We start from the raw sequence: 15,166 nt of genomic DNA, 5'->3' as shown, positions 1-15,166 counted from the left end.
CATCACTCTGTAAAGTCATGTCATTGTGTCTCCATCAAGAATCCAATTCTGGGGTGTCATGACCTTTCGATGCACAATTTGTAGGCCCCAAAATGACGAGCAAATGATCATCAAATCCATAGAATTCTCATATCAGATATGTTGATCATCCATAAACACACACCAAGTATGCAAATTGATGGCAGCCCAAGAAAAAATGAATTGGAGTTGGGGAGGAACAAGTATTCTCTCTGATTTTTGTCCGACCAAAATGAGATTATAATAATTTATTAAATCAAATATTAGTAAGGGGGTGTCTCTTTTTTCTTTTTCTTTTTCTTTTTCTGGGAAAGTAGTGGGGACTATGCTTCCCTCTTTGAATCTCTCAGTTGTCAGACGGCAGTAAATAATGGAATAGTACAGCCTATAATAAAGAAAGACGTTTTGGGTTAAAAATAAAACAAGATTTATTTAATGAATAAATTTAATTGCATTAAAGAGAAATGCAGTTGGAGGGAAATGTCAGAGTGCATGGGGCCTCGTGAATTGGGCTTTCTTGTTGTTGATGGAGTCAGATGAACTGAGACGGCAGGAGGTCGTACTTCCAAATTATTGCTCCCGTTTAACTCGCTGCCTCTTCTTCTTCTGTGGTCCATCCATTTCAATTGAATTGAAATTTCATCAATTTTTTTTTGGCGGGTAGTAATCATTTTTTTTTTTTCTGCCTCCCAAAATAATAGCTCCAAAAAAGAAAAAAAAAAAAAGTCAAAATCAGTCCATATAATTTACCTCTCCACCGTTAAATTCTATTAAGTAACTTAAAAGAGATTTAAATTGAGTGAAATATTAGAGTCAATAAGATTGTGATACTTATCTTATTTAAGTTAATGTCACACTAATAAAATTTGTTAAATAAGTTGACAGAATTTGACTGTATGTACTAAATTATTTTTTTAGCATTCCCAAGAAACTTTTGAGTTCATTTTAATACTACAGTGAACTAATTGTAAATCAGATAAATCACGAGAACTAATTTTATATTTTTTCCAAGAAAACATTTCAAGTTGTTGGTTATTATTATTTTGTAACAAAGTGCTTTATAAACAACAAACAAACAAACGAACAAACGAAAAGCCCTCGTTAGGAGGGAATGAAAAGCCCTAGTTTGGAGGGAAGAGAAGGAGGTGAGGTGAATCTTTGATAATTTTTTTTTTATTTTATTTTAAAGGGAATAATGTGGGTGTATTTTTGTTATTGTAATTTTGGCTTAATTTCAATTACGGCATATCTCTTGCCACAAAATTAAAGAATAAAAATAATTATTTCATTCCCTCCCTTTATTTTTAGTAATAATTATTAGAATAATCATTTCGTCCAAGTAGAGTGGGATTATGTATTGGGTTGAATTTTTTTTAAAAAAATATTATTATTATTGTATTGGGTTGATTCAAGTGCAACTAATTAACTCTAGTAGTGTATTGTGTGTCAAATAAATTCTCTCTGGTTCATAATAAACTAAAAATAGTTCATAACTAAATACTTCTTAAAAATTTTACTGTCATAAATAGGACACCCCGTCACCTGCATGCCTACATATCACAAATATTAGCAGAAATCTTATACGTATCACGTCACCTGCATGCCTTTTTTAACAACTCGATCAGTCGCAGTGTGCTTTGGAAATTGGGATTTTTTGCTTAACCCAACAATTAAACGGCCAATCCCCAAAACAAAAAAGAAAGGATCAGCAGTTGAGAGAGAGAGATGGGGGAAGAGAATAGTAATACAGACGAATTAGCATTCAGCAACAGTTTCCTTGCTTCTCGTGAAGTGTTAAGGGAGTAAAAATAAATTAATAAGACAATCTACATAATCCACTGTGGCCGCTCGGTTATGTTTCCCATGCACACTCGCATCGCTTTTGTTGTATTTCAAAGTTTAATTATATATAAAATGTGTTTATTCGATTTTTTTTTAAAACCAAATGCATTTAATTTGTACACTACTTCTCCAAATCCATAATATCCCTCTTCCACACGGCTTCGCAAGCAGCCATCGGTTTTGATTTTTCCGTTATCTTGTTACCTGTAGTATCAACATCACTTTTGTTTGGAGTTTAAATCTTAGATTTACTGCAACCTCTTCTACTCACATAAGTTAACTTTCTCCCCAACAATCTTCCATATATGTCATGAGCAATGGGTCAATGGCAGTGTGTGTGGACTGCAAGTCTGCAAGCACCAACGCCCATTTTGGCTGCTTCCGGTAGATCATCTAACAATTCTCTATTCCCGTGGAGCTCTTCAGATTCAAATCCCCATCTCAAAATACAATTGCCTTACTGTTATTTGTTTCACAATCCACGGTGGGAATTATTTATCTTAGTTTTCACAGCTAGTCTGAAACTAAGAATTTTTCGAGTGATTTTTGCACTCACACATACCACCATGGCCATTAACACCAACACTAGTTCTGGTAGCTTTTCTTCTTACTCTTTCCATCTCAAACTTCCTCTCAGAGGTTGTGGAATGGACTACTACAATGAATCGTGTTATGTTTTGGCCTTTATTTTGGTTATTTATAATTTTGAGTTACTTTGGTTTGCTGTTGTAATGTTATTATCACTCATCAATTAAAAAGAAAAAAAGAAAATAATAGTGCATTTGAAAACTCATTAGCTAAAAGAAAAAGTATATTAAATGTGATTAAATATGTAAAAGGACCTGAGAAAAAGAAAAAAAAAAGAGAGATATACAGTATAAAAACAAAATAACCCTGATTCGTAGGAAGAAATACCGCTTGATTTTAAAGGCTATTGTATTCTCCATGCACCTCGATGCTCGATAGTATCAAAATAATGCTTTTAGGGCTCTAATTGGAAGTTCAAAATGATAAAAAGACCAATTTCTCAATTTTAACCCCTAAATTGAAAGTATCTTTTTATCACCATATTTATATGCTTGAGTGCTATTGGACAATGAAAAAAAAGAAAAGAAGTGGCATTGGACAACGAGTTGAGAAAATTTCTTTATTTGAATGACCATGCATTAGATAATACAATTAATAAAATAGAACCACTATAAAGCTTTACAATGAGGGAAATGGAATTGAATCATATCCCAAGCTGGCTCAACGTAGCTACTCCGGAAAGCCCCTTCCATCAGGGACTGTTGGGCTGTGGCCATTGACACAAACCAACATAAAATAATGCTGAATATTCCCTTTACAGCGAACTCGCCCTTCATCTAGTTATGTCACATTCTTCTATAGCACTCCTCTATCTAGCCAATGACCATATCATGGTATAAATGAAAAGGTTATAGCATCTATTCTGTTAGTTCTCCTAGTTGGAATTTCTATCTCACTGGGATGAAATCTTCCCAAAAAAGTTATTTTGATCCAGAAACAATATGTCTTCAGGCGACAACCCTAATGAACCAGTACTCAAGTAGTGTCGAGCAGCCCGTCCCCTGCATTCAAATATCATACGACTAATTGAGCAACTTGCAAGGGATGTGCCACCAATTATTAAAAAATCAGCAAGAAAGCCTATTAAACGTTCTGAGCACATACCTCCGTCTTCTGGTCTTGCCAATGCCTCCAGACAAACGGGAAGCTTCTGATCTTGAAATGTGGCGCAATGAAGAGAGATACTCACAGAATCCAACATCTCTTGCCATCAAGTATGATCTTGCAGGAATTATGGACTGGATTATATCAAAAGGACTTGAATTGATTTCACTGCATTGCAGACACCAAATAAAATGTTTCTATTAACAAAAAAGCATGCCAAAACCTGTTTGAATTAGTTAGAAGACAGACTGCTACAAGTGTCAATTTTAAGGCACCTTGTTTGAATGAGTCATTTAACTGACCAATTGAGAACATACATGGAAAATTTTGCTTAAGAACATAAAACTCGCACTGGGTCATGTTCAAATCTTACATTCGCACAGCTTAAAACTTTTACGGAGGATAGTCCATTGCATGCCATGGGTATTTATTTTTTGATAAGTTATGTATATTCATTCAAAGCACAGACGGCGCAACCCTAATACACATAGAGTATACAAGAGAGCCCCTAAATTATAGAAAAAGAACATAACTCCAAAAACTAAAAAAAAAAAATTAGAGACATGCACACTATTCCAGGCCACTTTCCATGTATACATGGATTGTAGCATCATCTTCTTTATCTCTAGCAACCTACTCTCATGATCTTCAAAACTCCTTGCGTTCCGCTCTCATCAAAGACATCACATTAAACACAAGGAAGCCAACCTCCAGATTTGCAAAGCATGACGATTTCCCAATTGTAAACATAAATACAAATTGTCCCCTCCAACTTCCCAACAAATTTTACTTAATTGTTTCAATTATTCTCTTTTTTAAATAAATGAAAAAAAAAAAAAAAAAAAAAAGATTAGATATTTACCACCTTACACAAAACTAGAATGCAAATCAGGTTATAAAAGAAAAAAGGGAAAGAATGATGAAGATTGAGAAGGGAATTGGTGCCCTGCTAGAACAGAAGCTTCACAGCAGAAAATGATGGGATAAGGATTCTCATCCAAAAAAGGAAAAAAAATGTTTTTGGTTTAACATCTGTCCAGGATTAGGGTGTAGGGCCACGATAAGCTCTTTGACAACTTGTAAAAGCTGCAGGAAACACTACTACAAATATAAAGTTGTATAATGGTATACATACATGTTATTCTAATGGTGTATGAAGATGATTATAACAAGTGAGTTGAGGTTAATACCTTTTTGATAAATCACTCTTAGGTGGACTCATCTCTAAACTCCTCGCTGCATGCAAAGTCCTAGTTGTTCTCATATCATGTCCAATTAATTTACCCAACGCCATCATATTAGTTGTGGAAGCCAACATCTCTGAGGGTAAATCGACACTGCTCTCACAAGCAATCTTTGATCCTAGAGCAGCTATGTCTTTTGCATAAAAGCAAAAACCATGCTGGGCAATTATTGATGTCATCCGTATTTGCTCATCACACCAGCTGAATGCATCTGATCCCTCAGAAGGGACCTCAGGTTCCAAAGAATCCTGCAAATTACCAAATTACCATAATGAGCTACACACACATAATGAGAGGATAGGTTCACACTTTTAATCTACAAAGTAATTACACACTTACTACTAATGGGCAGTTAGAAAGCAACACGTCAGCTTCTGAGATCAGACCACTCATACCATAAGCAAGTTTGATACTTTTAATTGCATCGTGTTGTTCTGAGCCAACATAATGCCTTAGATCTGTCCGGCAGCCACGAAGCTTTATCCATGACTCTTGTACTAAATCTGTCACCACCAACGAGGTAGGCTTCTCTACAAATTTGTAAGCCTTATCAAATTCCACGCGACTGCACTCATCCATCACTTGATAATTTCTTGTACCCTCCACATTTTCATCTTGAGAATCTTCCACCTCTCTATTAGAAATGTCCGGATCCATATCACAAGTATTTCCCCATCTGAGAATAGGTTTATCAAGATTGTCTGCTTCAACTGGTAACGGGGTCTGAATTGAATCATTGCTCACAGAAACTTCCAAGGTATCACGAACATGACCACAGGACACCGTTCTAGATAACAGCTCTGTTACATCACCTATCACTGTTTCAGGAACAAATGTTGATTCTGGCACGCATGATACATCGAATGATTGGCATGTTTCATCAATTTGTATACCATCTGGTCTTCCTGAACATTGATAACCTCTTTCTTCCAAATTCTCCACTCCAGAAAGTAGCTTGTCGGTTGATGGGCTTAAGCAGTTTTTAGTTAATGGAAAACAAGAGGGGAAGTTATTATTGACTCCTTGGGATGCTTCATTGTTAGTATTTTTATCCAAAACTACAGGATATCCATTACTTAAATTCTCGTCTTCAGAATCAGAAGACAGTACTACATGTTTCCTTCGAACAGTTTGCCGAGATAAAGGTATGGGAGTGCCTGCAGAATTGGATAATTCATCAAATTGATCAGTGAATTCATTGCAGTCTTGAACAGAGCCATTCCTCTTCAACATTGCTAACTTCTTGGTCTCTATCTTGTATGTTTCATTATCAGGCGTATCCAAACCTTTTTGCATTAAATTTTCGTCAAGTTCCTCCTCAACTACCCCCATTAAACTAGAATTTTCATCCATCATGGATAACGACTTGGAGATCTCCTTCTCAATTAGCTCTGATAACTGAGAAGGGAATTCCCAGGGGATAATCTTTGGTAGTATCCGATGGCCAATCTCAACATCAAATAGCAATGAACCATACGTTTTCCACACCTCCTTCTCTGGACAATCAAAAGGATTATGTAAAAAGTCTCTCTCAAGCCAGAACAAAAGGTAATCAATAGGAAAGAAGATATAGTGCATTCAAATCAAAAAGCTCTAGTTGAGGCTCAAATTCATGTTCTAAGCAGGAATGTCAACATGTAAGAAAACATAATTCATTCCTATTGCTGATTTAAGGCATAAACCTTTTTCCAAATGAAATTAAAACAAAATAGAATTAGAATTTTCATAAAAGTTAATGATAACATTAAAAAATTAATGTCATTGCTGCAATCTCAAAATGCTTACACACACACAAACAAAAAAAAAAAAAAAAAAACCCTCCTATTGACACTAATGACAACATCATCCATGTACAATAAGAGGAAAAGGGGTCATTTCGCTCGAGTGTCCAGAAACTCCCTAAATTGGGAACACATGCCTATCACACTTGGCTTCAGCAAACCCAAATGCCTAATTTCTTAACTAATAGAGCAATTTCTGTTAGCTTTAGCAACATTTGTAAAAAGAACTTGCCCCATGATTTCTTCTTCGATATTCACTGTACAGTATAAGATAGCCACCAAGTGTAAGCTGTGTGCAGTTACAAAAACTAATTCATAAATGCAGCTATTGATTAAATGTGAAACCCCAAATCTAGATGATGTGCCATACTCTTGAAGGCAGATTGACCAAAGTTCACCCAATATTAGTTCCAAAACTGGGCATTTATCCCATGAGAATTTAACGGAGTTTATAGACATGACTTATGGGAACCAAAAAGTGGAATTCAAAATATATAGCTTTTGCAGCAACAATGCAACAATGACAGTTGTTGTAAGTAATCTAATAAAATAGTAACGAGAATAACAGTATAAACAACAATAACATGCATATAAATGCCATGCAAGCATACATTGCTTAACTGACCTCTTCTAAATCTTTTACCCTGGCACCAGAACTGAAGATGCATAATGATTTTTCGAATATCTCCACGACAAGACCCAATTAATCGCTCTAGTAAATGAGGATGGATGTTGGCTCCTTCTGCTGCACAAACCTGCATTGCAAAACAAAATGAAACTCTAAGGACCACAGAAATCCACAATGGGAAAGCTGACAGGAAAAGAAGGTGCTAGAAGCACATACCATATATGCATGGCAAAGAAGCTCTTTCAATGATGGCAATTTGAAACACACCTGTAGCCTGTCCAAATTGTCGGGCAGGACAGGATTGATACCTACAATTTACCAGAATATGAGTAAAAACTAAGAAGTTTAAGTAAAAACCGACAAATTTTCAAGTGAAATGAGACTATCTCAATCAGCAAGTCCTCTTACTATTGCTGGTCAGTATCATGGGTCCCTTTGCTGTTTCAGCAACTTGTTGTATTGCAGCAACAAAACCACGATCCTCGAGAAACGTGATATCCACATCCTCAAAGAGAATCAAAGGCTTAATTTCACCTTGATGACGGGCAATTCCATTCTCCTTGTAGACAAATTTTGCTGGGGCTCCAATCTTATCATGGGAAGCTTCCTCATCTGATAAGGATATCACTTCAACCAGCTCGTTTTCAAACCCTTGTGATGCTTTGCCATTGGGAACAGCCAAGGGAGACTTTCCCGCATCATTGTTACATGATTCCACAGGATGTCCCAATGGCCTGGAAAAAAATAACCATTTAATATAGGATAAATTATCAAAGAATAACTTGAGGAATAAAGTTTAATTTCTGCTGAATTTCCTATTATTCATAAAAACAGCGTCGACAGCTGAACCAAGGGCATGACTTTACTGATCCATACTAACCAGCAAAATCTTGGTTAAATCATGGTTTTTTAAAGAGGATATGCTCATAAGCTAAAATATAGCTTAGAATTTACCGGAAGCAAAGCTAGCCAGTACACAGGAAGGACACAGGAAAATCCAAAGATGAAGTGTTCTCGATGCCCATTGGGTACATGCTATATTATCAAGGGTAATTTCAGTCTCTCTATTCATTCAGTCAGGCATTTAAGGACAAGAAAATTTTTATGCACAAAAAGTTCCCCTTCTGCATTTCTGCTCTTGACAGAGCAAATCCACCATGCTCTACATGATCACAACGATAAATCTTGAAGCACATCCCCATATTTAGTCATTTCAAGAGAGAGAAAGATGATCTAGTCCTACAAACCTTTTGAGCCAACGTGATTCTAGAGCCTCTCCAAACCTCTGCTTCACAAGAGCTCCATTCCGACAGTCTGATGCACTTACCTAGTAAAACAACAGATGAGACATATTCAACTTTCACTCGAAGGGCTATTTTAGTAACTTTTAATGATCAAAATTTAAAACAAAAAGCATTTGAATTTACTTTTTCAGTAAGTGAAAATGATGAAAGAATGAACTTTTAACAGCAGTATGGGATATACCCCTAACTATATCAAACAGGGAATGAAGAAGACACATCTGCTTTCTGTGTGTTGCAGACTTTTTTTTTTTTTTTTTGAAGGTAATACAAAGAATTAATACAGTACAACCGAAGTAAAAGCAAAGCAGTTACTTTTGCCATCGTTGGAGTAAAGCAAAACAAACTCTTTCTCATAGAACTTTTGTAGTGATGATACTTCTGATGATACAGAGAGTAAGTCCCAATGACCAAGTAAAGCTTGTGTGGCTTGCCTTCTTTATACATAAAACAATCAGGGAGCTAGTCAATTTTTTATATGAAAAACTAGTCTGACTTTACCACAAATTGGCTTTAATGGTGAGCATCTTTTCCCACAATCTCTGCCACCGCCACCTACCAACACCATTTCGGACCTGCACACACCTAAGCATTGCATGGTCTACCAGAAGGTACATTGTATGGCGAAAGTTGCAAGAACAAACATTAATCTATGAGCTTCTTTTTATTTCTTTCTTTACTAGTAAATTATTGTTGAAAATGTGGGAGCTTGAGGACATGAGAAGGGCAAAAAGATAAAAGTTGTGACCTAAGATTTAATATTCCAAAAAATATTTAGCAAATGTAAAAGACAAGAATTATCCCAAAGCTGAGATTTTTGGTTCACTCCGCATATTAATGGTAAGTGCATGTGAACCTATGTTACATCAATGGAACTCTTAATTCTTAACCATGGACCCCAGCATCTTGACCTTCCTATTTGTGGTTATATGCATACTAGGATATTTAAAACCAATAAGAAGAACCATCAAAGCTAGAATGGTCAAAACATTTCAACAACAAAAACATATAATTTCAGTAATACCTCCAAAACCTCGAACCCTTGCTCTTGTGCACAAGCATAGATGGCGGCAGATTTCCCACTCTGCAACACAAGGAATGCACCTTTTAACCACCAACATAATTCAAAGCATTTGCAGAAAAAAAAAAAAGATATTGAGTTTAACAACATTTATGTAATACTCTACCTTGTAATAGCATATCCATCTAAGTATCAAAAAAGAGCTCTATTTGTAAAATATGAAATTTGGCAAACATTATAGAATTAAAACTCAAATTTTAGTAACAGATTTCATTAAAATTGAAGGAACTAGAAGACATTACAATAGACCTAAAGCAAGCAAAAATTCATTAGAAAAGGCCACCATAAAGCTAACTCTAATACCAATGCATATTGACACAGGCATTACACAAACCTCCTGACCATGGGGAGGGCATTGCAAACTAACTTAAAATACTAGTTCTGATTTCCTACTCAAGTACATGCACCTCTAAGGAAAATCAGTTAGTAATTCTAGAATAACATACCTTCTGATGATTCCTAAAAGAAAACAGGACAGCACATGCATTGGCTTCCATCAAAGACAAAATCCTCTAATCAGTGGATGTGAAAATTATTAAACATCAGTCCTGAAAATTACTCATTATATTCCCTAGATAAACTTCTTTTATAAAAAAAGGGGCTAATGAGATCCCCAATAACAGTAAAGAGATTAAGATGCAGGCCAAATGAACATCATGATTGTCAAGTATGCCCAACTCGATAAAATCACCATGTGGACTATTGTCCCAAAATAAGTGCTTACAAAAAGGACTTACTACAATTAATCTGATCCCTCATTCTTTCAGCATTTTTATAATACATTTTTTCCACACAGCTGCACTGGGTTCTACTTTTATAGCATCTAGCCTACTCCACTTAAGAACATTGGGAGGCGGAAGCAACTATGTTGTCTGTCTCCTCAAAATCTTTTCAGAAACTTGGACTGAAAAATCATATTTCATGAAAGCTTTAAGAAACTACATATTCGAATATTCTCTATCATCTTAAAAGTTCCCAGAATGGATCACACTATTTTTTTTTAAAAAAAAAATTTAATTTTTTTTTTTTTTTTTATGTCGGGGAACCTCTCCAAGGCAGAGCCTTCGAACCCACCCTGCAGAGTAAACTCTGGTCCCGTGCACCGATTGTTAGTACAGCTATATTGTATACATGTGGGGCCCGTGCGCATGAGATTTTACAAAAATCTTATGCTGGCTGTCAACCTACCACAGACTCATACCTTTATTTGGGATTGCTATAACCAATCCCAGCTAAGACGAAGGCTTAGTTGAGTTGAGTTGAGATATTTCATTTTCAAGCTCCCTAAATAATAGTATTTTTTTGAATTGAAAAGAAACTACAATAAGAAAAAAAATATATATTACCACCAAATGAACCTCAAACAAGGAAACTATGTTACCATCATCTTCAAGATCCCTAAATAATAGTATTTTTTTTCGAATTGAAAAGAAACTACAATAAGAAGAAATTTTTTTTTTTTTTTGATAAGTCAATAAGAAGAAAAAAAATTATTACCACCAAATGACCTCAGACAAGGAATCTATGTTACTAGCTTTCAATTTGATATTACCAAGAGAGCTCTCTTACAGATAGTAAAAACTGCCATGAGTTTACACAAGTGTTGAGATATGATAAAGGAAACAAGGTTCTTCAAATATGCAACGATGATGGTCCCAAACTTCAATGACGATGCAACTTCAGGTACAGAAACCCAAAGAACATGCCAAACTTCAAGCAAAGCAAAAATAAAGTGAGCTTAAGATGAAAATAGTTGTATATACCCCTATTGGTCCTGTAACCAAGAGAACATTCTTAAGTCTATCATCTTCATCTATTTCTTCTGAATCAGAGTCATTATGAGAACAGTAATAGTCATCATCCTGCATGTTACATTGATCACCACCAGCCTGATCTTTTCTGGTATGGAAACTTCTTGCATGCCAAAGATGTAGCCAATCACTCAAAAACTTCACAGCTTCATCATTACCACATACCTGCAAGACACCAAAAAAAATATTGTGAAAAAAAAAGTATCTCATCTCTGATGAGAAACTGGAGAAAAGGAAAAGATTTCAATCTATTTAGGACCATCAAAAATTGAATCACACAACTTCGATACAAAGAAGAAACTGGTTCAAGATGTCTGACCTCTGTGGCCTTCTTTGGCTTGTACTTATAAGTCCATAAGGAACCCTCAAGCTGATTACCAGGACCAGTATAATATGACATCATCCTGCAATTGCAGCAAAAATGACAACAATCTCAACATCCAGCAACCCCAGCTGAGAATCATGCATAAATGATTGAAAGCCTAATAAGTGTCTCTAACGGTATAGGTATAACTGGGGGACAGGGGGAAAAGACCCTTGTATAATCTAATATATAAAAATGAATACTGATTATTGTTAAAAAAAATTACAATGAAGTCACTATTTTCTGTTTACACAGCCCAGATTGTGTGGGAAAAATCGTCAAATAATTGGATCAAGAACTTAGTACGACTAATTTATATCATGCCTCAACAAATGCATCTCCAAATTTGATATTACAACAACAATGTTCACCAACTAGAAAGTACAGGTGTGGATGAAGAAAACGAGGCAATCACATGATGTGGTAATTTTCTAGAATCACGTGACTTCATATAAATGTGATTTTCTAACTTAGCACCAGCACTAGTAGAGAGTACAAAATAGCAGATATTTGCTACCATATCACCATATACAAGTCTAACAACAGTTATACATATTACATGGAGAATTTGAATATGAAAATTTTGACCTTTCCTGAAGAAATCTACTTTGCACCTCAGTGTCTGACCTCCTTAGACAGCTGGTATGCCCAGATAATAAACCAGCTTTATCCACCTCATAGTCCTGACAGCAATTCATATGGATGACTGTAAAATCACTAAATGGCATGGAGAGACTCTAAACAAACAATTCAGACAATGGTGACATCTAATTTCCTAGGGATAAAGAGCAATTAAAAGAAAGAATTGGTGTATTAATGTGAAGGATGCAGTACATACCAGTTCAGGCGAATGTTCTTGTTTACTAAGATGCTGATCCAAAGGCACTTCGTTCTGTAAGGTTAATGCATCACAGGGATGTAAAATGATAGGAAGGTTGTCAATATGCAACGACCCAGCAGAGCCTTCATAAACTGACAGTGATGTGTTCTCTAAACCATGAATGGCATTGATACTGGTGTCATCACAAAATGTCCAGTTTCTCCAGTCAAGAAATGCCGCATCGTCCTGCATACCAGAAATTTTAATTTTCACCATAGGAGAGAGATAAATAAAGACATTAAAATTTGGTAGGTAAAGCAATTGTTAAATTCATCCATACTTGAATTGTTTCAAATACATGAATTGGGCCACAAGTAATTCGTTTATCCTTTCTGTCAACCGAGCACCAACTACCATCTCCTTCGGTCAGCTCTTGATTTTTCTTACCCACTTTCCATGATGAGAAAAAGGGATGTATTTGCTTCCCTGCAAACATCCGCGAATTTTCCTGATCAAACACAAAAAGAAAGACGCTTAGAGCTACACTATTACAGTTCACAGACATGAAGCAAATAAGCACAAGTACAATCACTTTTAAGATTCAAGGAAAAGTTTTCATGCAACTGAAAAATCCAAAAGCAACACTAAAACGCCAAAGTGCAAGTTAATTAATTTGCAGTTTTCTTTTTCTTTCTATTTTTGGATAACTAACTCATATTACTCATAGCATGAGTAAGCAATACCACTCAATGACAAGGATATGTGTAACACCTCGGTCTCATATTGAGAAGATGAGTAACCCACGTTGAGTGGGTGATTATAAAGACACTTATGGATGCTAAGTCCAACATTGCTTACTTACTAAGTGAAAAAATGTTTTATAAGTGATTTTAAGAAAACTCCAAATTGACTAATCATATTGGGATGATAACGCAAGTGTAACTGGTGTTTTTTCTGGATTATTACAAATGGTATCAGAGCCACCTAGTAACACCATGTGGTAAATAAGTACTGCATGATGTAGTCCTGTTGAAGACAATAGGGGTTTAAGGGAGGAAGATTGTGACACCCTAACCCCACATTGGGAAGATGAGTAACCCGTGTGGAGTGAGTGGTTTATAAGAAACTCATGAATGATAAGTACTACAATGCTTGCATACTAGGTAAAACTGAGCTTTATAAGTGATTATAGGGGAAGCTCCAAATTGATTAGTCTGCGTTTTTCGTGAGCCGTTAGATACCAAATTCCAACAATACAAGCTGAATCCGCCTATCAAATGAAAATTTGAGAACACTATTAATATAAAACACAGCATACACATGGTGACTGACCTCAGCCGACTTCTTTGCCTCTAACCGCAAATCAGGAATTGGCGGCGACGCAGCTTCACACTTTATTGAATTAGCCGATGTTTTCTTGGGTGTAGTATTCACCGGTCGCTTCTCCTTCAACTGCTAAGAAAACAAATGTAATGATTTTAATCTTACTATTATATGTCCTTCTGAAACTAAACTAAGCTAAGAACCGGAATTTCTTTTTTCTTTTAATTTCCAAAGTTTTCTCAGTAACCAAGCAGAGAATTACACACAAACAACTAACTAACTCCAACACGTAATCTACAATAATGATCAAAATTAAGCCAATTAAGCATCATAATTCACCTTCTTAGAAGCTCTAGGTCGAGGCATTGCCTTTCCTTTGGGCTTCCTTTTGTTGCTCTGACTCCCACACAACTCCTCGTCCTCACCGTCCTCATCTTCGCCACAGCTCTTCTCACCCTTCTGATCGCCGTTCTCTTCGCGCTCCTGGGGTTTTTGAGTGAACAGCGTGGATTGAACCAATTTCCGGCGAACACAGCGCCGCGCCGGCCGCCGGAGGCCTTCGGGGCTGATCTCCTTCGCCGGCGAAGGCTCGTCTTTCTCAACGGCTTCGTCCATCGTATTAGGGTTTTGGGAATTTACAAATCTAGGGCTATGGGGGATGATTGGATAATTTGGGAGATTGTGAATGAAAGAATGGGAAAAAGATTTAGAGAAATTCGGAGGGAAAGGGCAGTTCGTTCCCGCCTTGGAAGAGAGGTCTTTAGTGAGCTGAAGTCACTGATGCTTACAGGTTACTTGGAGAAAAAAGTTTCAAGTCTAATTTATAATTGCAGGAATTTAATAGACGAACCATGCTAGCTTTAACCGGTGGAACCGGTGGCCAGTAACTTTGTTCGATTAGCCCCAGCGGTTCTCTTACGAGGATGCGGATCCCGCCCTCGCAGCCCATATAGAAGGGAAACGGGTAACAGAAGGATTGTGAGAGGATCCTGTTTGAATAGGGCTCCCTTCTTCCAGTGGGTTTCTGTTTAGGTGGGCTCCTGTCAAGAGAGGAGGGGCAAAGTAATTTTTTTTTTTTTTTTTTTTTATTGGGTAAAGTAATAATAGGATCCTCATATTTCAACAATTTTGGTTTGGGTTAAATACTTCAAACCCCCTTGGATTTCACAACTTTTTTTCTTTTTTGTCCTGATGTTTCATTTTTATCACAGGAGGTCTCTGTGGTTTTGATAATAGACCAAGTTAGTTCTCCGTCAGTTGA

The 15,166-nt window shown here is 36.3% G+C and overlaps 1 protein-coding gene across 1 annotated transcript; it reads right to left on the bottom strand.

Moving 5' to 3' along the window:
• Window positions 1-2,991: 2,991 nt before the first annotated feature.
• LOC132168066 (P-loop containing nucleoside triphosphate hydrolases superfamily protein) lies at window positions 2,992-14,686 on the bottom strand. Its single transcript, XM_059579135.2, has 16 exons — window positions 14,245-14,686; window positions 13,915-14,037; window positions 12,923-13,090; window positions 12,601-12,828; window positions 12,351-12,445; window positions 11,718-11,802; window positions 11,351-11,563; window positions 9,531-9,590; window positions 8,453-8,532; window positions 7,614-7,939; window positions 7,422-7,513; window positions 7,203-7,332; window positions 5,136-6,292; window positions 4,743-5,044; window positions 3,553-3,720; window positions 2,992-3,449 (listed from the first exon to the last, which is right to left on the bottom strand). Exons 1-16 carry the CDS (start codon window positions 14,518-14,520, stop codon window positions 3,341-3,343), a joined length of 3,612 nt encoding a protein of 1,203 aa, XP_059435118.2. The 5' UTR covers window positions 14,521-14,686; the 3' UTR covers window positions 2,992-3,340.
• Window positions 14,687-15,166: the final 480 nt, after the last annotated feature.

Source organism: Corylus avellana, chromosome 2, assembly GCF_965113065.1.
Source record: "Corylus avellana chromosome 2, dhCorAvel1.hap1.2, whole genome shotgun sequence".
NCBI lineage: Eukaryota > Viridiplantae > Streptophyta > Magnoliopsida > Fagales > Betulaceae > Corylus > Corylus avellana.
Note: the sequence above shows the minus strand (reverse complement) of the source record. Positions and strands in the feature narration are given on the sequence as shown.

Bases quoted from the DNA above. Each gene is read 5' to 3' on its own strand.
- LOC132168066 (XM_059579135.2), bottom strand. From the start codon at position 14,520: ATGGACGAAGCCGTTGAGAAAGACGAGCCTTCGCCGGCGAAGGAGATC. The intron at 8,533-9,530 runs GTATTACTGAAA...TTGTTTTACTAG, and splicing joins AAGGGTTCGAGGTTTTGGAG to GTAAGTGCATCAGACTGTCG. The intron at 6,293-7,202 runs GTCAGTTAAGCA...TTGATTGTCCAG, and splicing joins GGGTAAAAGATTTAGAAGAG to AGAAGGAGGTGTGGAAAACG.